The sequence below is a fragment of the Chlamydotis macqueenii genome, chromosome 4 (assembly GCF_036417535.1).
Source record: "Chlamydotis macqueenii isolate bChlMac1 chromosome 4, bChlMac1.mat, whole genome shotgun sequence".
Classification (NCBI taxonomy): domain Eukaryota; kingdom Metazoa; phylum Chordata; class Aves; order Otidiformes; family Otididae; genus Chlamydotis; species Chlamydotis macqueenii.
In genome coordinates, this window is record NC_141559.1 from 68,306,985 (window position 1) to 68,330,419 (window position 23,435).

General features: G+C 38.4%; 1 protein-coding gene across 5 annotated transcripts in view; it reads left to right on the forward strand.

Moving 5' to 3' along the window:
• The window catches only part of FBXL5 (F-box and leucine rich repeat protein 5), a 39,479-nt gene that overhangs the window by 12,319 nt on the left and 3,725 nt on the right, over nt 1–23,435 (forward strand). For all 5 annotated transcript variants that reach the window (XR_015258364.1, XR_015258366.1, XR_015258365.1 and 2 more), the window contains 9 exons: nt 3,036–3,251; nt 5,056–5,151; nt 5,965–6,148; nt 8,406–8,588; nt 10,697–10,822; nt 11,533–11,681; nt 11,877–11,959; nt 13,707–14,426; nt 17,281–17,429. Coding sequence is in view for 1 of the 5 variants with exons in the window: in XM_086746117.1 (XP_086602243.1) it covers nt 3,036–3,251; nt 5,056–5,151; nt 5,965–6,148; nt 8,406–8,588; nt 10,697–10,822; nt 11,533–11,681; nt 11,877–11,959; nt 13,707–14,426; nt 17,281–17,429 (1,906 nt within the window). In the remaining 4 variants the exon portion in view is untranslated. The remainder of the gene's footprint in view (nt 1–3,035; nt 3,252–5,055; nt 5,152–5,964; nt 6,149–8,405; nt 8,589–10,696; nt 10,823–11,532; nt 11,682–11,876; nt 11,960–13,706; nt 14,427–17,280; nt 17,430–23,435) is intronic.

A 23,435-nucleotide genomic window follows, 5' to 3' on the forward strand; every position in this document is an offset into this window, starting at 1 on the left:
GTAGAGCTGGTGAAAAGTGGAGCGGAGCAGCTGCTATCTGTTGATAGTCTTGGTCCCCTGTCATAAGACTTCATCGGTCCTGGTAATGAAATTACAGATGTGACCAAGTAACTTTGTTGCTAGGCTCCCTGTCCTCTGAAAAGCCAGTGTTCCTCAGCTTCAGCTGACCTTTTTAATGCACCGATTGCTGATTCAAGTACAGTCATTATACTTCAATATCCTCTCCATAGTTCCTAATCTCTTGGATATCTGCTGGAAGCCGCAGTAGCAGAGGTGAGTATGCAAGCGTTTCGAGTTGCAGTGGATCCTGTAGCAGTACATTTGTAACAGGAATTCTTAAATTGCATGCACGAGTGGATTCTTTATTTATTCCAGGTTTGTGGATGATAATAGGTAGGTTGAACAGAAGTTCGATAGTTTTAAACAATAGTTTTGTTTCACCTTTCTGTTACACACTTCAGCAGCCTTGTTTATGTTTTTATGTCAATCAAAATACCAAGCATTTGGGAGCAAATGGGATTCTTGGGGGAAAAGGATTTGGGGACTGACTTCAGGTATTGTGGATCCTTATAGATAGAATGAACAATTTTGAGACAGTCCTTGATCAAGAGAAATGCTACATTAGAAACCAAACGTCACTGTTACTGAGGTCTGAATCACAAATGGCTGGATGTGAGGAGGCTATACTGAAGAGGTGTTTCTGCACCCATCTCTTGTGCTTTTCAGTGTGGAAACCCTAGCCTTTAGTTTCATCTAGTACCACTGCTCTGTAAATTGTATTCTCTGAGCTTAGCGTAGGATAAAAGTGGTCTTCAGAGCCAAGATCTTTCCCCTTTCGGGATATATACCTAACAATGCACGCCTCAAATCGTTATCCAGTACATCAGACATGAATTTTCACCCTAACTTTGCCCTATTTTCTGTTTCTGCTGAGGCCAAGTAAATGTTTTTTTTTTCCATAATGACAGTAATTTTGCTCATATGTACAGCATGTAACGTACAGTATACACAGCTGAGTTTGAGTTGTGTAAGTACTTGGCAGATGTCCAGTGAGTTTTGATTGTTTTGCTGGTGGTTGCCAGGAAGTGGCAATGCAGTGTCAGAGTGAGTAAGTGCACTTGGGTTTTTTAAATGATAGAAGTTTTAGATATCTCGATTTATGGTTATTTTTTATGTAAGTATTGTGTATGAACATCTGTGTCTCAGATTCTCATTTCTAGTAAAACCCTTTGTAAACTAAAAGACTTCTGAATATTCCAGTGGCTTGTTTTCTGAATTAAAATATTTTTATTTTTAGAATACTTGCTCTTGTATACTGCTGTAGGCTATGATTCTTGAAGCTGCACGTGGAATAAAACATAAGAATGGAAAAAAATATTGGTTTTCTACAGTCACCAAAAGGAAAATCCAATTTTAAAACGTATTGTTGCTAATGGTGACTGTTTGTATGCATATAAAAATGGCATTACCATGTTACCTAGAACGTAGTACTGTCTTTATTTGTTGGTTCTTGGTCCATTGGAAACCTTTTTCAACAGCTAGTACAATTTATATTCACTTGGAAGGACTCGGTGTTCCTTGTCCCTAAAGGTAGGCTGCTTTGTACAGACTAAAATGTAGATCTGGGAAAGTGGCTAAGCCTTTCAGTTACCTGCTGGGCTGGGGAGATTGCATTGGTTACTAACAGGAAATCTTTCTACATTTGTTTATCTCAGTGTTTCACAAGACAGATTTATGTTGCTTAAGTACAACTTTGATTTTTACTGGCTTCTTAAAGCTGATGTTATAACTGCATTGTTCTCTCAAAGATGATCTTCTGTTAAAAAGTTACCATACTACTTTCCTATTTTCTTAAGCTCTGTTCATTCATGTGGAACAAGACAGTTGCCTGCAGAATTTTTCTGATTAAATGTAAAGCACTTTTCGTAATGTCTGTCATTTTATATCTATTATGTTTTGTTAAACTTCTGTAGTTATCATTAGTTCTATAGATTTTAGAAATATTATAAAGTTCTCTCTTTTTTCTTTTTTTTTTTTTTTTCCTTCAGAGTCTGTGATGGGAAATGTAGTTACAGAGTTGCTACTGGAAATGAGAGAATTGTGCAATTAAATCGCTTAGTTTACTTAAACTTCGTTTACAAAGCACTATATTGTAGTAAAACTGCTCTGTTAGCTTATTTTGGGAGTTAACAGAATTTGACTGTGAATGGCTTACTGTTTTAATGAGCCGTGAGAGGAAACATAAACATGAAATGACCATGCACAATGAGTTCTTGGAAGTTTTAAAACAAGTTTGAGGGTTTTATGTAGAATTTGTCAGTTCTTGTTAACAAGTAAAAATAAAATGGCAAGTCAATCATGAAGGTTAAAATAATTATGAATTCTGTGAATAATTTTGAAAGTTATATTAATGAGGATATTACATAAATGTTAATCTGTGGTATTTAAATTACAATATTAATTCTGCCCACTTCTGTAAGAAGTTGTATTAAATTATATTTTAATGCACCAATTAGATAAATTATGGGAAAGTTACTCTTTAAATAGAAGACCAGTTTGTGTATTCCTATCTATGCACTGGAATCTCTGATTTTTATCTTGTGTTTGAAGATTGAAATTAAAAGCATTCATTACTCTAATTTTTGATGCCTCTGAAGTGAGTTGCTTGAATTGCAAATTCAATTTTTATTTTTATTTTTCTATATAAAACTGAAAGTTTTCAGCTTTAATGTTATAAGTAATGGGAGCAATCATAGAATCATAGAATAGTTTGGGTTGGAAGGGACCTTTAAACATCATCTAGTCCAACCCCTCTGCAAGGAGCAGGGACATCTCCAACCAGATCAAGTTGCTCAAAGCCCTGTCCAACCTGGCCTTGAATTTTTCCAGGGATGGGGCATCTACCACCTCTCTGGGCAACCTGTTCCAGTGTTCCACCACCCTCATTGTAAAAATTTTTAACTGGAGCTAATATCTGTTCTAAGGACTTAACTGGACCTTGACATGATATTTTAATGAGCTTTTCTTTTTTCTAGCTTTCCAAGACCAACTTCTCCAACAACAATGATTTTCGGGCTCTTCTGCAATCTCTTTATGCCACATTCAAGGAATTTAAAATGCATGAGCAGATTGAAAATGAGTGTATCATTGGTTTACTTCAGCAACGTAGCCGGACAGTGTACAATGTGCACTCAGACAACAAACTCTCAGAGATGCTTAGCCTCTTTGAGAAAGGGTTAAAGAATGTAAAGGTAAGTAGGCTATAAGACAGACTTGTGTCCTAAGGAAAACATGCTGTGTTTATGTATTAGTTTGCTTCAACTAAGGAAGAAAAAGAAACATTTGTGGTTTCTTGATACAGAAATGAAAATGTTCCAGTCTGAAATACAAATTATTTTGCCATTCATCACAGTTACTAAAGTTCTAGTAAAAATTGTTTTCAGAAGTGTATTTTTTGACAGAAGTCTGTCACTGCGTAATTGGAGGTGTTTTAGAGAGACAACATGGAAGTTCCAAATACAAGACTCCTGGTAATAGGTCAAAACAGTTTCTGACTATAGAAATAGTGTTTTTTTAAATTAATTTGTTAGGAAACCCTGAGTATCTTTTTGTGGTACATAGCATTGTATTATTGTCGCAAATTGAAATGATTACTGGAATTAAAAAAAAAAAGACATTGTTTTATTCTCTTAGTGAATCATGTACTCCTTCCAGTAATCTATTGCTCAGTAATGCTGTTAATGTTCCAGTCCTCAAGAAACTCTAAATGTTATTTCTCCAGCTGGCTTTTTCATAGCTTAAAGTTGTTAAATTCTTCTCCAGTAGAATCCTACTTGAATCTACCATGTCTTTCCTTTGGGGTACCCAACTCAGCACCCCCTTCCTGCACTCTGAGAACTATAGTCTCCAGTAATAATTTGACATCTCATATTATGTTTCTAGTATGCATGGCCCATATTTTCTGTAAGGAAAATACTAAATATGCAGTTAATTGATTTCCACTTTACTATCTAGGGCTGTTTTTGATGTGGGAATCCTGCAAATAATTTTTTCCCTGTGCACATCAGACCTTAAAATTTGTCTTGAGTTGTTTCCATTAATGAATTAGAAAATGAAAGCAAGTGAAGGAGAGGGGAAATTTAACATTTGGCTTTGTGTTATATCTTCTCTGATAGGATGCTAGTGTATTTATTTTTTCCACACTTGACTTCTTAAGTGTGGAAAAACATTTTTCTAGCTCTCTTTAGGTATGTTAACTGTTTCACGTTTTTTTTTGGGGGGGTGTGATTAGTTCAATTTAAACTGATGGCTTCAGCTTTTTTCTGTAATAGTCAGGGTTTCTTGGTGTTGAAGTTTGAAAAGAAAGCTTACATCACTTACTGTAAGAGTTATGAGGAACTTCAGTATGTTGCAATTACTGGGCAGACTTCAGAACCAGCTTCATATTACTGGCACGGAGAACAAGCAAACAAATTGATAGATGAGGTTGGTCTAACTCTAACATTTAAAAGTCAATTACATCTTTATTTAAGAGTTCTTTCCATTTCCAAAGTAAATATCTACAGAGTATGCCTAACTATAAATTCTGATTATAATTTGGAAGCTAGAATTGTAGAATAACATAAAACGTATGCAGTTGAAAGATGAAGTAGAACTGCTGTGTCCTGGAATAATTGTTATGCAAAACATGCAAATACTTAGATTAGTCTGTTACTACTTTGAACTTTGAGTGAGACTGTAGACTGGCAGACTTCAGTCTTTGCTCCAAAGTAAAAGTGCAATTAGACAGGTTAATTCATATCTGATAATAAAATAACTTGGAATCAAGCAGGAAGATAAGACTTTGTTTTGCTCAGTAACAGGCCAATACAGACTGTCAGCTTGTCATGAAACTTTGTAAGTTGAACACATTCTTACTATGAAACAGAGCAAACATGCTGCATGCATGGGGAAGACATAATGGGCTTTATTTTTAAATACTAGTTTGTTCAAGAGCTCAATCCTTGAGTGAATGGACAAGATTAGATAATAGTTAAATCTTTGCTTTCTTCTCAGAATGAATATGAACAGCTAAACTATGCGAAACAGCTGAAGGAGAGATTGGAAGCCTTTACCAGGGACTTCCTTCCTCATATGAAAGAGGAAGAGGAGGTAGGTAAAAATTTTCCTCAAATATCTGATCTTCCTTGGGGTTTGGAATGACTGAATAGAGACAAAGGGCTTAGACACTCAGTTTTTTTCACAATTCTCTGTTTTTATTACTATGCCAATTTGCATTCAGGTCTGTAGTGTCATTGTTCTGTTCTCTGACTGCAAAGTGACACATTCTGAAGCAGTGAATGTATTGAAAATTTATGATGAAATTCAGGTCCTTTAAAAATTGATAATGAGTCCACTGAGGTTGGGATTTTCTTGCAGCAGCTAGTTATTTAAGGAGATGTCTAGCAAAATTTAAAGGAAGAAGAGAAGTCCTGTAAACCAGTGCTTCATGACTCAGACTGACACTCCCAAACAACCTCTGACCTATATTTGAAACATACTAGTACTGCCAGTCTGATGATTTATGGGTATCCAAAAACTGGGAAGCATCTTCTGGAGAGAATAAATCTTCCGAAGTCTGTCCAAGAGAAACCTTTTCTTATGTTTTTCTTCCTTGCCACTTTGCCTTTGGTGTGAGTACCTCGATGAGTTATATAGTTTAAATGACTTTAATAACTTCCCTTTTCTCTTGGGGAAAACAGTTAAACAGCTTCCCTGGGACTACGCAGTGATCTATTGGCAAGGAGAGGATCAGAGTTCAAAACTTCTGTGGTCCTATCCTTAGGTTCACTTAATGTATGACATGTTTTACTTCGAGAGAATTTGAAATAGGAAATTCTGTGTTGGTAGGTCTGTGTAGCATTATCGACTATCTCTGTCAGCACTAGACTTTTTTTTTTTTATTTCCTTTTTCCTTTGCTTTAGGTTTTTCAGCCAATGTTGATGGAATACTTTACTTATGAAGAATTGAAAGATATTAAGAAGAAAGTAATTGCACAGCACTGCTCACAGAAGGAGGCTGCAGAGTTCAGAGGTCTTAGTAAGTGGAATCAAGCAGAAGAACTTCAGAAGGTCTTTAAGTATTCTGTGGATGAGAAGGCAGATCAAGGTGAAGCATCTAATTAAAGTTAAAGTAATTTTCAAACTGCAGTTTTATCTAAAAAGCCACAGCAGTGACATACCTAAAGTTACATATGGGCAGACAAAATATTTTTTATAAAATGAGAATTTCTTCAAACTAGTTCTGAAACTTCAGGAACTTGACTATTTGATACAGGCTTCTTGACAGGTTGTAACGTAGATAGTACTTCAGTGTTTACCTGTTCTCAACCTTCTTCCTCTCCTTTCCCTCCTATGGTAATATTTCATATCATTAACAAGCAGAAATTATAATTAACCTCTAATATTATACTTCCATTGAAATTCTATTTTCTATTTGCAGACCCTGCATTTAATTCTTGGTTTTCAGGACCACTTTGTAAGCTTTTCTGTTGATGGTTAAATAACACAGAATAGTTAGCCAACTGACAATATTTCAAATTAAAGCAACTCACCTTCCCCAGCTCCACTGCTTAACTTCCCTGGGCCTCTCAAGAATCAGAAAGGAAGAAACTGTGTGTGTGGAGTAATGCAAGGGAATGAATTCATGCAGCGTGTGAGTAGGTCAGATGAAATGTGCTCTGAAGTGGGTATTTGCGTGCGTCTGTAACTGCCTGTCCTGATGAAACTTAGGATAAATTAATAACTACTGAAGTGCACTTCAGACTTGTTCTGTGACTATTGAAGCAGCCTCAGTTGTCGGTTTCAGTTGTCACTCTTAACTAACAGAGAAGAGTTGATACCCCAAAGAAGGGGAATTAATGTACCAAAAGTGTAATACTGGGGAGTGAGACTGATAAGCAGAGCAAGCCCTTGTGAACTAACTTTGTGGTGTTGATAAGATTTGATGCTCTCACTAGAAAAACTACTCTGTAATCAGATTTACTTTTTGTGAAACTTTACTTCTGTCAAATACTGAACTGGTAATTTTCTGCCCTTCAGATGAAGCCTTCAGGAAAGATCGTGGTTCATGGTGTGAGAAACTGTTGTCTGAACAGATGAATGTGACAAAAGTGGCCTTATAGCATTACTTGCTGTTAGGTCTAGCTGGAATAGCAGTTTTGGGACAGTAGTAATTCTAGAGTGGTTGTGTTCTAGACTTTAGGGAGAGGGAAGTATGTGTCCTGCATCTGTTTTTTAAAAATGGAAGAAAATAACGCAGCTTGCCATCCTGTCAAGTTTTAACTGCATTTTAATGTGAAACTCTCTGTAGTTTACCTGCAGCAACTTGCCAGGTGTACAAATAAATATATTGATTCATCAAGTGAAACTGATGAAAGCAAAGCACAGTAAAGTTTACATTATGCTCCCTTTGGAAGCTTCTTTGCAAAAAGAAACGTGATGCTTATCTTGCTGTAAAGTCTTACATACTTTGTGTCTTAACTTTAAACGTAAATCCCTACTCATTTGTGAAATTTGCTATTTTCAAGGAATTTTTTCAGAAATATTTTTTTTTCTCAAGTATATTGTCCTTAAAGCAGTAAAAATTTTCTTAAAACAACAAAAACTCCACTAACCAAAGCACTAGACTTGTTATTTTATATAGTTTGCAACACTGTACTGCGGCGATAAGGGAGAGTATTGGAGATACTTCAAATGGACAGCAGTAGGAACTATCAATTACAGTGCTCAAATTTTAGTCTCTAATCTAACATTACAATCGAATGGCTTGTCACCATTCAGAAGTTAAAATTAATTGTCTATGCTAGCAGCTAAAGCTAGAAATAAAATATGAGGCAGCTGCAAAGAGTTGAGCATGAACTTCTTGGTGTGTCCCAGTCAAGAGGTTGAGCGCTTTCAGTGAGAGTCACTTGTCCCAGCTGGTAGATTCTGTGTGCTAGTACTGTTTCCTGGGAATGTGGCAAAGCAGGTATATATATTGTCTATGGCAGAAGACATTTTTAAAAGCATTTAATTTATAGCACACACTGCTTTCATCTTGCTGTGGTTCAGTAGCAGCAGTTTACTTTTGTCCAGAACTTTTTTGGACCCTTGGGAGGTCAAGGTTGGAAAAAACTAGCCATTTGAGAAAATGGCAAACAGAAAACTGACCTGTTTTTTTTGTTTGTTCAGTTAAGGTGTTATTACAGTGAAAGCTTTTTAAAGCTGAAGTCATACCTATTTTTTCCAACTCTTTTGCCAAACAATTGTTTAAAATTTTTTCAGACGCTGTTTTTTTCATGGCCCTAGTCAAAATGTGAGTTCTGCTGCTATTATTTAAAGCTGTGAGGCTGTGTTCCAGTTAACACGCACTTTCTGTATTTCAGAAACCGAAGTAACAGGGCACACCACAAATATTACTAATCTTCCTCCTGAAGTAATGCTGACCATTTTCAGTTACCTTAACCCCCAAGAGTTATGTCAGTGTAGTCAAGTAAGCACTGAATGGTCACAGTTGGCTAAAACCGGATCTCTCTGGAAACATCTTTACCCTGTTCGTTGGGCCAGAGGTAAGTGAAATTTAATTCTTCCTTCGAAAGCATATAAATTATCAGAGTTTCTGAGTCTGTAGAAGAGAATGTTTTAGTATAGGCTGCCGTGTACAATGAACCTGACAGCTGAACATGCTGGGAGGATGTACCCTTCTGGCAAGGATAGTGCCCTGAAACTTTGTTAAATGTTAAAAATCTCAAAAAAATACTTCCATCTTGTAGAATTAAGAAACTAAAAGTTGTCTTGGTTGTGACTCATGAGTAGCTCTTGTATACAAACTGGTGATTAGTTTTATTGAGATTTGATTGCTTGTGCGAATGCTAACAAGTATATTCACTAATACAGCATCTTAATTATGATTAAAGAATCAAAGGACTTTTGAATTACAAATGCTGCTGTTAAACCTATATCAGTATGTTACTAGCTAGAAATAAAAAACATAACTACATAATGGAAGTTTAAAACAAATGGAGTTCTACCATTTCCTCTTACTTTTTATAGTCAGCCTTCAAAGAAAACTGTATAAATGTTAGTTTTAATTCTTTAGATACATTACTTCAATAACTTCTACTGCAGTAAGGACTAAGTGGTTTTTTATAACTTTTGTTCCTCAAACTCTCTTGTTAATTAAGATTTCCTGTTGAGAAGTGTAACCTTTGCAAAAGTACCTGTTCAAATAGACAAAATACTGTTTTGCAGTAAGGCCAGCTACAAGTCATCAGAGTATGTAGTTTTAAATATTTCTATTTGTATTTGTCCGTATTTATGTGAGTATTAAATGTTCACTGGAGTATGGCATTGCAGGCTTCACAATTGCTGCCGTGTCAGTGTAGTTGAGTAAAAAGGAAATGCTCTGTGCTGTTTAATAAGCTGTATTTTACAGGCCTTTAAGATTCTAAGAGAGAAAGCTAACAATATGTAACTTAAATTTTGAGATATATAAAAGCTAAAGACCTCTTTATGGCCAGACCTTTATGACTTTTAAAATCTGTACAAGGCAGGGAGGAGTTCAGTGACTTTTGGGTCTGAATTAATTTTTTTGGTTGGATAAATCTTACTGAGAATAATAGATTGGTCCCTGAACTGCAAAAGATTGAGTGGAGAGGAGAGGTTTTAGAGTTCAAATTGTTAAACTTTCATTTTCATCTAAAGCCTAGTTGTCATGATAATTCAGTGCTTCACAAGAAAGATAATTGGCAACTGCTTAAAATGACTTATTCCTATACCTGTTTTTGGCACAACAGGAAGCTAATCTCGTCATGTTCTATCTTTAATACTACAGTTGTTTGTGCAGAAGCACTCTAAACTGGGTGGAAGCTTCTTGAATGAGATTTACTGCTAGAGGGGGGAAAAGAACATAAAACTACAGACTTAGTTAAATTTTTAACTTCTTTTTCCCCCTCCTAATACAGATAGGGCTTCTGAGGTTTTTTTATGTATTATAAAGATGGTTTAAAGAAGATAAGTGTTACCAAAACCTTTTGCTTCAGTTGGTTGAAAATCAATTAGGATTTCATTATCACTGTGTTGGTCATATAAGAAACCTTGTTCCTTTAGATACACTCAACAGGGGTTGATCTTGCTTTGGGGATAGTAGGATCCCCCACAAGTGAGACAGTGGAGTAAGGTGTTTCTCTTTTAAGCACCCCTACACTGAGGGAGGCAGCAGACCTGCTTACACTGAGCCCAATAGTACAATATACCCAGACTAGGAGTAACTTATGCCTGTGCGCTAACCCTCGGGGAGGCGGAGTGCCTACTAGCTAAAACAGCGGAGCTGATACGTTCATCCAGATGTTCTAAAAAATTATTGTCTACTGATTTGAATCATATGTATGTTATAATTGAGTATTGTATAGCTGTTGTAAGTAGGCTACTTCTGGAACTTGGGTTTCTTGATTCTGGAGTTGTCATGTGCAGTGATTAAAAACACGGTAATAAAATATGTCCTGGTGGCTGTTGTGAGTTTGCAAAGGAAAATATAGAAAGGTCTTAAACCAAGTGTTTTTCTGAAAGTCGATGTTTGATTTATTTCCCAGAAAGAACTTCAGCACCTACACAGTCCCAATGTTCCATAAGTGTTTCTGTTGTTTTTGCAATTGTGTGTGTGTGTGTCTGTGAGTAGGTGATTGGTATAGTGGTCCTGCAGCAGATCTTGAGACAGAACCTGATGAGGAATGGGTGAAAAATAGAAAAGATGAAAGCCGTGCTTTCCAGGAGTGGGATGAAGATGCTGACATAGATGAATCTGGTAGGTAAACTCTGGTTTTGGTTTTTGAAGAGTGTTTTTTTTCCTCATCTTCATCTCCTCCTGACTCCCAGCTAAGTGAAAAAAAAAAAAGGCGGGGAGGGGCAAAGCAAGCAGCTGGTTTTAATGAGCTGAATGAATTAGTCTAGGAGAGCACAAACATGAGTGCAGGTAGAAGAGTTATGGGGATGTGTCTGGAGTTAGGAAGGAGGTAAAAGCTAGGCTTCATCTCTTCAGGAAGTTTGGATAAATCATGTTGCATTCTAATGCATTCTAGGCTTAATTTAAAATTTGTCTTAAGCTGTTTTATCACAGGATATGAAATGCCCTCTGAGACAGTATTTCAATGAATAAAGCAAGTTGATGGAAACAGCTGCCCCAGGCAGTCCTGAGCAGTACATAATCTGTAGTAAATATTTTTCCAAGTTCTTTAATGATAATTTTCTGTTAAGACTCTTATTGTTTTTACTTACCATTGGAGTTAAACTCTTCAGGACTGTCAGAAAGACAAGCAGATAGTTTTTAATAGATGAGGATTTAGTAGTATGTTGAGCTAGAATTCAGCAAAAGTTTGATGTAAGGTACTTTCTGAAATTTAAGCCTTGTTAAGCTTGCTTTAGTTTCCTGATGATTTGTTTGATATAAGATGGCAATGTGAATTCCAAATGACTTGAATAATATCTTAAGTCTTTCTCTTTGATTTTACTTTGCAGAAGAAGCAGCTGAAGATTCACTTGCCATTAGTATAGCACAAATGGAAAAACGTTTACTTCATGGCTTAATTCATAATGTCCTCCCACATGTTGGCTCCTCAGTGAAGACATTTGTATTGGCCTATAGTTCTGCAGTGTCTAGCAAAATGGTACGTAATTTGAAACTGGCACTTAATAATTGTGGCTTTGCAGCCTCTAGTAACTGATATGCCTGTGTTTAAAACACTTGGGAAGTGAAAGTGAGTTGCAATTCAAGAGAATGTTGATTCGTACGTTGTCTCTTGGCACTGTGTGCAGCCTTATTGGCTTGTGTCATTACTGATTATTTTACTTTCCTTTTTCAGGTTAGACAGATCTTGGAGCTTTGTCCCAACTTGGAATATTTGGATCTCACTCAAGCTGATATTTCAGACTCTGCATTTGAAAGGTTAGATAATTGTTATTTCTTTTAAAAAGAAAAAACAAACCACCAACTTTTTTGGGGGGGGGGAAGCATTCAAATATATTTTAATCCATTGCCAGTAAAGAGAGAAATGGAGTAATCACGTTCAGGATTCACATATGACTAAGAACTAAAGCAGAGTAACAAATCAATGAAATAGCAAGTGAAGCATGTAACTTTGGCCACTTAAAATGCTCTGTCTTCACTGTTTAATGTGTATTACCTGTCAATGTGTAGCTATCCATAATAATAATACTAGAACAAAACACAATTAGCAACTTGAAATTGTCCATAGATTTTGTGGAGTCGCTCAGTTCTGGTGGTTCTTGGTCTGATAAAGCTGGTAGTGTTTGGAATACTGCTATTTAAGACACTGATTAAAGGGTGGGCAAAGCTCTAAGGCTTAAGTGTAGTAGCTGTGTATTCCTGAGTTTTACTGGATCCTGCAGAAATTTCATTGATGTCAGTGGGATGGTGCATGGATGCAGAGCCTCCACCAATGGGTCTTACTGTGGTACTGAAACTCAGTGACTGTTTCAGTGTTCAACGCTTCCATCATACCGTACTCTCAAGTTTTGAGTGTTTACAACACAGAAAACTTTCCCAGCATGGATGCTGGTAACAACACTCTGCAGCTTGTGCGGGAAGTTTTTACTTGAAATAAGACTTAGGGAATTTTCTTTGGCTCAGAAATCAATCTTTGTGACCTTTTGTCAATCTCTGGCAAAACTTAGATTATTTGCTGCTCCTCATGTATCTATATTTCCAACACCCCAATTTGTAACTCAAAAAAATGTGTGAGACTTGTAAATTTAAGTAATCACTTATGAAAAGTAAATGATAGTGAACAAAAACTGTGGATAGGTAAAGGTCACTTAAGCTGTATGCTTTTATAGCTAATAATGTAACAGTATTACTGTAGATCAAATTTCTATTTCAGTTAAAAAAGAGAAGGCTGAAGGGGTGAGGTTTTGTTAATATGAAAAAGCCTAATTTCATTACCATCTCTAATCCTAATCACTTATGAAATAATTAATATTGTACACAGACTGTGTTTCAGGAATCCAGCTGTTCTCTCTGAAAGAAATGGCAAGTGACAGAAGGTTGTATGATCCAAGTACACTGATATTTCAATTTGTATAAACAGCCCAGCTTGAGAAACTCATACTAGAAATTACAACAGTTAGAATACTTTGAACTGAATATTACATCTCAGATGTATGTTTTGTGGGATGTGTGAAATTTGCTAGTTCAATAAGTTCACTTTATTCAGCCTTCTGAGAACTTAACTGTCATGTCTAGTAACTTAATTGCTAACTGCCTTATACACAACAGAAGCTGCTTTTTAAAATTTGTGTCACATGTGTATTTGGTGTTTGCAGTCAGATCTGCTACTTAAAAATTTGTTCAATGTATGCAAATTTGGATTTCTTTTAAGTCTCAGTATATGGAAAAGATACAGGTTGTTACTGATTGCATTACTCATTTCACATTTCTTTAGACATAATTTTTCTAGGCACTTGGAATATAAAATCTAGCCTGTCTAGGATATTTTTTTAAATAGTCCACGAATTAATATAAATACCTTACTTGTTATTTTGTATATTTAGCCTTAACACCTGTTTCTGAACAAAAACTAAAAAAAACAACCAAACAAACAAAAAACCAAAAAAAAAACCAAACCCCACAAACAAAAAAAAACCCCAACCAAACATATTTTCCTTGTTTTCAGTTGGTCTTCAGTTGGTTGTTGTCAAAATCTCCGCCACCTTGATCTGTCTGGCTGTGAAAAAATCACAGATGTGGCTATAGAGAGGATTTCCAGAGCACTGGGTATCATATCAGCTCACCGTAACAGAGGTATTCTGAAAAGCGGCAGAAACAGGAATGCTAAGACTTTATGGAAAAACAGAGAGATTACTCTGCAGGCCAACAAGAATTATAACTGTTTGCATGAAATCAACAATGAAAACATTGAGGGAGGAGAGAGTCAGCAGCATTGGACTAAACCTGACGGCTCAGAAAACTTCAATTCTGCTTATGTGTGGATGCTAGATGCAGATGATTTAGCTGACATTGAAGATGCTGCGGAGTGGAGACACAGAAACGTTGAAGGATTTTGTCTTATGGAGCCAACATCCCATATTAATTGTTCTGCATCTTGCTACAGTAGAGACATTTATGGATTAAGGACTAGAGAGTGGCAGCAGCACTGTGCTTCTACTGACTTGATTTACTGCGGTCACTCATTTTGTTGTGCTGGAACAGCACTAAGAACTATTCGAGCACTTCCAGAGTCCTCTGCACTGTGTAAAAAAACAACAAGGACTAAGCAGTCAGAGAAAAAGGACTCAGTATACTCTGGGAGTGAAAAAACAGATGAAGAGGCTGCACGAGTCCTTCAGTTTCTCAGTCTGTCTGGATGTTACCAGGTCACAGATCGTGCTCTCAGGTGAGGAGATGTTTTTGAGCTATTTTTCTGCAGTATGTTTTTTCTAATTTTATTTTTTGGGTCATTCTGGGGGGAATCTGCCTAGTTTCGATGGAAACATTTTTATTGAAGAAACTCTGGTAAGTTTTAAGCAGTCTTTGCATCTTTAAATATTTATAGTCCTAGCCTTGAAAACTTTCTCCAGCTTTTCCTTTGGAGATTTAAAAAAATAAAATCCTTTAGACATATCCTCTGAAGTCAAGTATTTTTGTGACTTTGTTGTTCCTAGGCAGTATTAATGCTTTTAGATTTGATCTTTAATGATCTCTTGTTAGGAAATTGTTTTGATTCACTGTTTTTTGTTTTGTGTGGTGTTTTTTTTTTCTTTTTCATTATGCCTGTCAATACACTTGAAACTTTATAAAACTGAAGTAACATCTCATTTAACCTGTCTGGACAATAGTATAATTTCTGGACAGGCTGAATCAATGGACTGAGGCCAACTGTAATGAGGTTCAACAGGGCTGTGTGCAAGGTCCTGCACTTGGGTCCCAACAACCCTGTGCACTGTTACAGGCTTGGGGAACAGTGGCTGGAAAGCTGCCCTACAGAAAAGGACCTGGGGTGAGGGTCAACAGCTGACTGAATATGAGCCAGCAGTGTGCCCAGGTGGCCATGAAGGCCAACAGCATCCTGGCTTGTATCAGGAACAGTGTGGCCAGCAGGAGTAGGGAAGTGATTGTGCCCCTGTATTCAGCACTGGTGAGACTGTGCATTGAATGTTGCATGCAGTTTTGGGCCCCTCAGTGTGAGAGAGACATTCAAGTGCTGCAGTGTGTCCAAAGAGCAGCAATGAAGCTGGTGAGGGGTCTGGATAACAGGTCTTACAAGGAGCAGCTGAGGGAACTGGGATTGTTTAGTCTGGAGAAACGGAGGCTGAGGGGAGATGTCATTGGTCTCTACAACTACCTGAAAGAAGGATGTAGTGAGGTGGGTGTTGATCTCTTCTTCCAAGTAACAAATTATAGGATGAGAGGAAATGGCCTCAAGTTGCATCAGGGGAGGTTTAGATTGGGTATTAGGAACACCGAAAGGATTATCAAGCATTGGGACAGGCTGCCCAGGGAAGTGGTGGAGTCACCATCCTTGGAGGTACTTAAAAGATATATAGAGGTGGCGCTTTCAGACACGGTTTGGTGGTGGACTTGGCAGTTTTAGGTTTAGGGTTGGACTTCATGATCTTAAAGATTACTTCCAACCTAAATGACTCTGTGATTCTATTATAACTTTGCATGTGCAGAACATCATGTTAAATATGAATTAATGTAACAATTGAAGGAGGAGAAAAATAGTTGACTTGGACATTGACATAGCTTCAGGAGTTACAAAACTTCGTATGTGTGTGATAATATTTACTATTGATATTTTGTGTTGTGTCAGAAAAATATAGTTAGTGCTTCATAATAAAAATGGGATGAGGCTGAAGTACTTGAAGCCACCTGCTCAGGTATGCTGCAGCTCTCAGGGCTACTTAAAGCTTCTTGGAGTGGGAAGACTTGATACCTACCTGTACTGTATGCTGTAGTCAACTGAGAAATAATGTGAGGTGCTGCTGGTATTGATGTGTCTCTCCGGAGACTTCATCCCCATTAGATGTTCAGAAGTACCAGCTGTTCAAATGTCTCCTGTAATGGTTCGTCTGACACTTACTCTTTCACTCACCAGTGTTAGTCTTGGGGGGTTGGAACTAGAAGATCTTCACAGTTCAATTCCAGCCCAAACTGTTCTGTGATTCTATGACTCAGTAATCTAGAAACAAAGGGAGATTGGTCATTGAGCCATGGGTCATAGTTGTCGTGCTGGTTTTCTGTTGGTGCTTTTTGGATAGCAGACAGTATTTAAGAGCTGAGAGCGTGCTGCAACAAGTGCTTCTTGCACTCACCAGAAAACTTGAGTCCCTGAGGAGAGAGAATGAGACCTCCTAGTAGAAACACGTCTGAGTTTGTTTTGTAGAAAAGTTGTTAACCGGTAGCTGTTTTTGTGGTCAACAGTTCTACTTCTGCCTTGCTGACAGGACAACATTGTACAGTGATGCTCTGAAGGCATTTTCAGTTTTATGTCCTGGCTTGAATCTGCAGCTTGGTGATTAAAACCTGGTGTTCTTTTCAGTTGGCTGAGCTTGTTTGAAGTGAACTTGGGCTGGGTGCTCTGTGAGCTCACAGAGGAGCAAGCAGCCTAACATGGAGTGGTTGCTCAGGTGTGATACATCCATGAGGCCATTGCATCAGCAGCCAGACTGTCTTGCACTAGGAGGAAAAATAGAGAATTCCATTTGAATAATAAGGTGGTGTGTTGGCAGGGCGAGGCTCTGCTGTCAGCCCTAGGAAAATGCAAAATTGAATTCCAAAATATTTTTAACAAAAAAAATTTAAGCCACTCAAATTTTCAGAAGTGTAATGCACCAAACTTGGGAGTGTCACGTTTTCAGGGCGGGTTAAGGAATACATATCACCTTGAATGAGTTGCCAAAGTCAGTGGTGTTTTGGAGACGAATGTCTTGATAGTTCTTTGAAATTACGTGGTCACCTTGGGAGTCACTTGTAAACAAAGTAATTTACCATTTAAGTCTGTCAGAAGGAATTTTTAGTTTGTGTAGAAATTGGTTCATTTTTCGGGTCTGTTACGCAGCCTTGGGCGTGATCCCCTTTGTGGAGTATGAAACTGCCAGATTTGAGACTGCATGGTTCACTAGAGATGTGAGGTTTTTTGTTGCAAGACACAATTAAGTCTGTGAATTGGTGATGTAGAAGAGGCAGAGTAGTTGTCAGTCTAGCGCTGTGCAGGTTCTTAACACCTCTCTTCTGTCTGTTAACAGGGCCTTGACTCTGGGAGGAGGACTGCCGCATTTGGAACACCTTAACCTCTCCGGTTGTCTCACTGTAACTGGTGCAGGCCTGCAGGATTTAGTTTCTGCATGCCCTTCTCTAAATGATGAACACTTTTACTACTGTGACAACATTAACGGTAATGTCTTTTTATGAAGGTGTGATGCTTTTCTGTGGAGCAATGTTTGGTTCAGTGACACTTTCTAAAACAAACAAAAAAGGCACCAAAACCCCATGGAGTTTGACAGATTAATTATGAAATGACAACTGTTTTTCCTCAGTAGTTCTTTAGAGTTTTTTTTTGTTTGACACTGTAACCATTCTTTATCACCTAGGAAAGCATTTTTAGCCATGTATCTCATAACTTAGTTCAGCATAAATAATAGGGGCTAGAAAGTAAGTCTCCATATAGCTAATACACACTTGCTCTCTCCATATCTTCCCTGTAAACCATGTAGTTGTGTGTTTTCTTTACGACCATCACTTCAGACAGAGGCTTCATTAGATTGGTACTAAAGTGGTGATTTTTAGGAAAGGAATGACGTGCTTTGCCATGCAAACCTCCCATATTGCAGTACTTTTGGTATAGGATATTTTTTGATCCTACCATCACGTGTCTTTATGGAAAATATAATGTAGGGGTTTTTTTGTTTGTTTGTTTTGCTTGAGTCAGTAACTTATGGATGGATCTCAGCTGGGGAAGGATCTAGATAAATGCATAAAATATGTTTATGGTGCAAGTCTTTTCAGTGGCATTCAGGCTAGAATGGTAGGTCCAGTAAACAGCCATAGCATTAGAGACGGGAACTGTGGTGTGACTTGTATTCCGTGTGTGAATATAAAACAGGTAAGTGTGACAGAAAGGAAGGGAAAATTAGGATAATAACTGAGTTCACAGGATTAAAAGAGCCAATTGTGTGCAAAACAGAGTTATATTCCCTGGTAGTTCATGGTGTTCAGCTTGGTAATTTGCATCTATATTGAGATGCAGCCACAGCAGGGGTACAGGATGCCAGAGCTTGGTACTACAAGTAAATCTGTACTGATATGGTATTCAATCCACTGAAATTGATAAAAATGATGCACTTGGATTGGATCCTAATTTTAGAAGTGAAAGTATTAAATCTTATTTTGCTTCCATAATTTTTGTACTTCTTTATACACTTTTTTTGATGCTGCTGTTTGTTTTTTTTTTCTTTTGAGACACTTGTTTTATGTTACTTGTTTCCATTCCATCCAGACTACAGGTTTAAAAAACCTTCTAGCATTTCAACCTGAGACTTTTAAGGTTCCTTTTTCAAAAAGTCCTTCACTGACTTTCCTTTCTGCATTATGTTGAGTTTAAAGATGTCTTCAAAGACCAGTTAAAAGCCTTTTTCCTTTTATGTCTGATTCCTTGCTATTTTTCCTGTTTTCACTTCTGTCAGTAATAGCAGACTTGATGTTCTGGTTTGTCTTCAGACATTTCTTTTTCTCTCCTTGTCCCTAAAATACGCTATTTTGTCCTAGTATTAGTTTACAAAGCCAGAATCTCTTGTGCAAGAGTCCACTGCTTTAAAGCTTGACTGTTCCATGGTATCCTCAATAAATTATTTGTATTTCAACAGGATACTTTTTGGAGGTATTCTGTAAAGTTGTCCTGATCCTCTTCCTGTTTATTTCCTTCTTTTATGGCCTGCTGGAATCTGTGAGCCTATAAGCTCTGCTTGGTTCTGTAAACCCTCATGCATGCCTTTGGATACCGTTACTCCTGTAGAGAGAAATCAACAGGAGGGTGAGGCTATAATGGTCTGACTTCTCACATCTGTTGAAAAATAGTAGCATCTCAGAAGTTTGTGGCTGTTTTCTTTAAGAAGGAAGTCAATAAAAACGTACAGGGGTGTCCTAGAAAAATTCTGAAATGGGAAATAACCTTTTATAACTGAATCCCCTGCAGTTTTATCTGGGTACTGTTCTTTGTATTTTCACTCAAACTTCATTGTGATAGGGTAATTCAGTGTGAAACTCATGTTTTCTTCTACTCTGTGGGCAGCAGGATTTCCATTACAGCTTGAACTATTTCAGTATCATTTGGTATTTCTAAAGTAGCTGTAGGGAAAGCAACAGTTGCTTCATTTAAATCAATCCATATCTGAAGCTGTTTGTTTGTTTGCACATATATAGCTTGTATTATTAACTGCTGCACAAAGATTACTGCTCTGTAAGCATGTAGAGAACAACTTAATAATTTTCGTTGCCCACCAGCTTATCAGAGATTGTTTTCGGGAAAGGAGATATGTTCTGGGATTGTGTTGGAAAATCCGTCAGTCTTGCAGAACAAAAAATGGAGCCAACAGCCTGGAGTTTAGCCACCCTTGAATAATAAAGATACAACTTTGTCATCTGTTGACATGTAAGGGCTTTACTTTCACCTACAGCCTTTTTTTTTTTTTTTTTCTTTTCCCCTATAAACACCGAGCCTAACAGGGGTCCTTACGCACAGCTTCATTGGATTTTCTTTGTGAGGGCTTGCTGGGCTTGATTGGTAGGCATGTTTGCTGTTTTCAGATTTTCATTGCAAGTGTTGGTCTGACCGTAGCTGCGCTACATTTTTTTTAGTCTACAACTAAAAAGGTAGAGCAGCTATGGTTAGATTGACTCAGTTGGGTCTGAGTCACAGGCTGCTGTTGCACAGCAGTAATATGATGCAGTTTTTATGAGCAGAGACCATGAATTTGCACACCCTTCCAAACTTATTTTCCATTTGTTTACTGTTAGTAGGACTTCAATTCTTGGTTTATATCCTAATGTTTAGGATCTCTACCTATATTTTGGTCAACACTGGAAATTTCAGCTGCAGCTGAAAATATATCTGTCAGTATACAGCCCTTCTAATTGCTGATTTTGTTGAATGCGTAAAACACATTTGATTGTAAATCACACTGAACTCAGTAAGAAGACTTTAATGTTTGAGATACAAACTTTTGAGTGGCAAGATGTATTTCATAGAATCATGGAATACTTTGGGTTGGAAGGGACCTTTTAAAGGTCATCAAGTCCAACCCCCCTGCAAGGACATATTCAAACAGATCAGGTTGCTCAGAGCACCATCGAGCCTGACCTTGAATGTTTCCAGGGATGGGGCATCCACCACCCTCAGTGTAAACATTTTTTCCTTGTATCCAGTTTGAATCTACCTCCCTCTATTTTAAAACCATTATCCCTTGGCCTGTCACAACAGGCCCTACTGAACAGTCTCTCCCTATCTTTCCTTTTCTGTAGGCCCCTTTTAGGTACTGGAAGGTTCCTGTAAGGTCTCCCCAGAGCCTTCTCTTCTCCAGGCTGAACAGCCCCAACTCTCTCAGCCTGTCCTCATAGGAGAGGTGCTCCAGCCCTCTGATCATCTTTGTCGCCCTCCATCGCCCTCCTCTGGACCTTCTCCAACTGGTCCATGTCTTTCTTGTGTTGGGGGCTCCAGAACTGGACACAGTACTCCAGGTGGGGTCTCACCAGGGCAGAGTAGAGGGGCAGAATCACCTCCCTCGACCTGCTGGCCACGCTCCTCTTGATGCAGCCCAGGATGCGGTTGGCCTTCTGGGCCGCAAGGGCTCATTGCCGGCTCATGTTGAGCTTCTCGTCCACCAGCACTCCCGAGTCCTTCTCCTCAGGGCTGGTCTTGATCCGTTCTCTGCCCAGCCTGTATTTGTGCCTGGGATTGCCCCTACCCATGTGCGAGACCTTGCACTTGGCCTGGTTGAGCTTCATGAGGTTGGCACAGGCCCACCTCTCCAGCCTGTTAAGGTCCCTCTGGATGGCATCCCTCCCTTCCAGCGTGTCGACAGCACCACACAGCTTGGTGTTGTCAGTGAACTTGCTGAGGGTGCACTCAATCCCGCTGTCCATGTCGCCGACAAAGATGTTAAACAGGGCTGGTCCCAATACCAACCCCTGAGGAACACCACTCGTCGCTGGTCTACACTTGAACATTGAGCCATTGACCACCACTCTTTGAGTGCAGTCATCCAGCCGATTCCTTATCCACCAAGTGGTCCATCCATCAAATCCATGTTTCTCCAGTTTAGAGGGAGGTATGTTGTGAGGGACAGCGTAAAATACCTTGCACAAGTCCAGGTAGATTATGTCAGTTGCTCATTCCTTGTCCAGCGATACTGTAACACCGTTGTAGAAGGCCACCAAAATGGGTCAGGCACGATCTGCCCTTAGTGAAGCCATGCTGACTGTCACCAGTCACCTCCTTGTTTTCCATGTGCCTTAGCATGGTTTCCAGGAGGATCTGCTCCATGATCTTGCCTGGCAAAGGGGTGAGACTGACTGGCCTATTTCTCCATAGGCTTTTTTTGTCCAGCTATGTTCAGTCTCCTAACTGCACTCTCATTTTTAAAGCCTGGAATGCTATCAGGTTCAGGATTAGAAAAATGAGACTTCCTAATTTCTGCAGCAGTAGCTTTTTGCAGCTTTTAAGTATGATTCAGTTTCTAGAGTTTTTTTGATAATGTATCCCTCAGGTGCTGTTACTAAAGAAATAAGATATTAATGAAATAAAGTTGCAGTGATTCTGATGATTCGCTGTTTTCTTCTGGCATTTAGAAATTCATTGGTAACAGATCTTAGTTTGATCTGTCTTCTAGCAACGAAGACTTTGCAATTCCTGTTAAGATTTATGGACTTCTCTGTGCAGATTTATATGGAATGCATTGTTGTTAGACTTAAAGAGTTTGGTCTCTCTTAAGTTCTACAGATAACCAAGGTGCTCTCATAAAGATCTATATGTGTAACATCACGGGAGGCTGATACAGAGTAGCACTAAGTAATCTCAGACTTGAATTTAATATTGCCTTTATATATATATTTTTAAAGCTAATGCTTAGTTTGATTACTTTTTTTTTTTGCTAATTCCCTTGTAACGAGTTACTTTGGCAACATTACCATCAAATATGGTAAGCAGTGTTGATGATGTTGATTGCTGGTGGTGGCTGTGAAAAAGAACTGTCTGTCTTTCCCCCTTTATATTCCTCCCAGCTCCTTTGTACTGCCTTCCTGTGGCCAGCATGAGTCTTTGTGTGGCTGCTTGGTAAAGTCAATCGAGAACTGGGTTAGCTGAAAGCTTGTCCCCTGCCCCTGCCTTCCTAGATGGGTCAGCGATCCATCTTGCTATGGACCACATGAATGCTTCTGCTGCCGCAGGCGAGAGCAGGAACAAGTGGCTGAAAGGATGTGGTGGCAGACAGTTGTCCTGGCTGGAGTGGCTCTTTCACCATGGTTTTGGTTGGGGTTGCCATGTATTCTTGGTGAAATGCCTAACTTATTTCTAGGAAATTTTAATTAATTTTTATTTCACTAGTACATGTAACAAAATAGAGGAATCAAATAGCTATGCTCCTTTCTTACATTGCAAGATGTGTTTGTGCACTTCATTTGAAAACACGGAGAGCTCTTCATCATGAGGAAACAGACGCCTGTTCTGGCTCACCTGAAGCATCTGAGTAATCAGACATGCACGTAAAGAGCATTACAATAATCCAGTTTTGAGGTAACTAAACCAGTAACATAGATTTGCTTTCCCAGCTGAACCAGCCCAAAACACATTTAGTTCAGGCACTTCACTGCTAGCACTTGTTAAGCCTTTACAGTCAGTAGAAGGAGAGACACACTTCTGAAGGTGATTCAGCCCTGCTGTAAGATGGGAAACGACCATCTCACTCACTGGACAAAATAAAGGAGCTGTATACAGTTACCAAACTGTTTAACCTGGTGCATCAGTGCGGTGAGACCCCTTGGAGACCTGGTATGTAGAGTCCAGAGGAAACAGGAGAGAGTGGTTTTTGTCAAGATTAAAGAAGCCATTTGAACTTAAACAGAGACAGCTTGAAAACAAAGTCCAGTCTGTATGAGGTCAGTAGCAAAGACTGGGGAAATTGGAGATTAGGAAGCCAAAGAGATGTAGCCAAAAGTCAGTTGTAGTTAAATCAAGCTAGGGAAACAAAAACAGTCTCTGTGGCTATTAAAAGCAAAGGCATTTGAATTTTGCTGTCTGTATCGAATGTAAAAAGAACAAGCTAGGGAGGATTAGGGCATTTGTAGAGGAGATAAATGACCTGTCATGGAGGGGATCAATTGCCATGTCAAAACATAAATGAAATGAGTC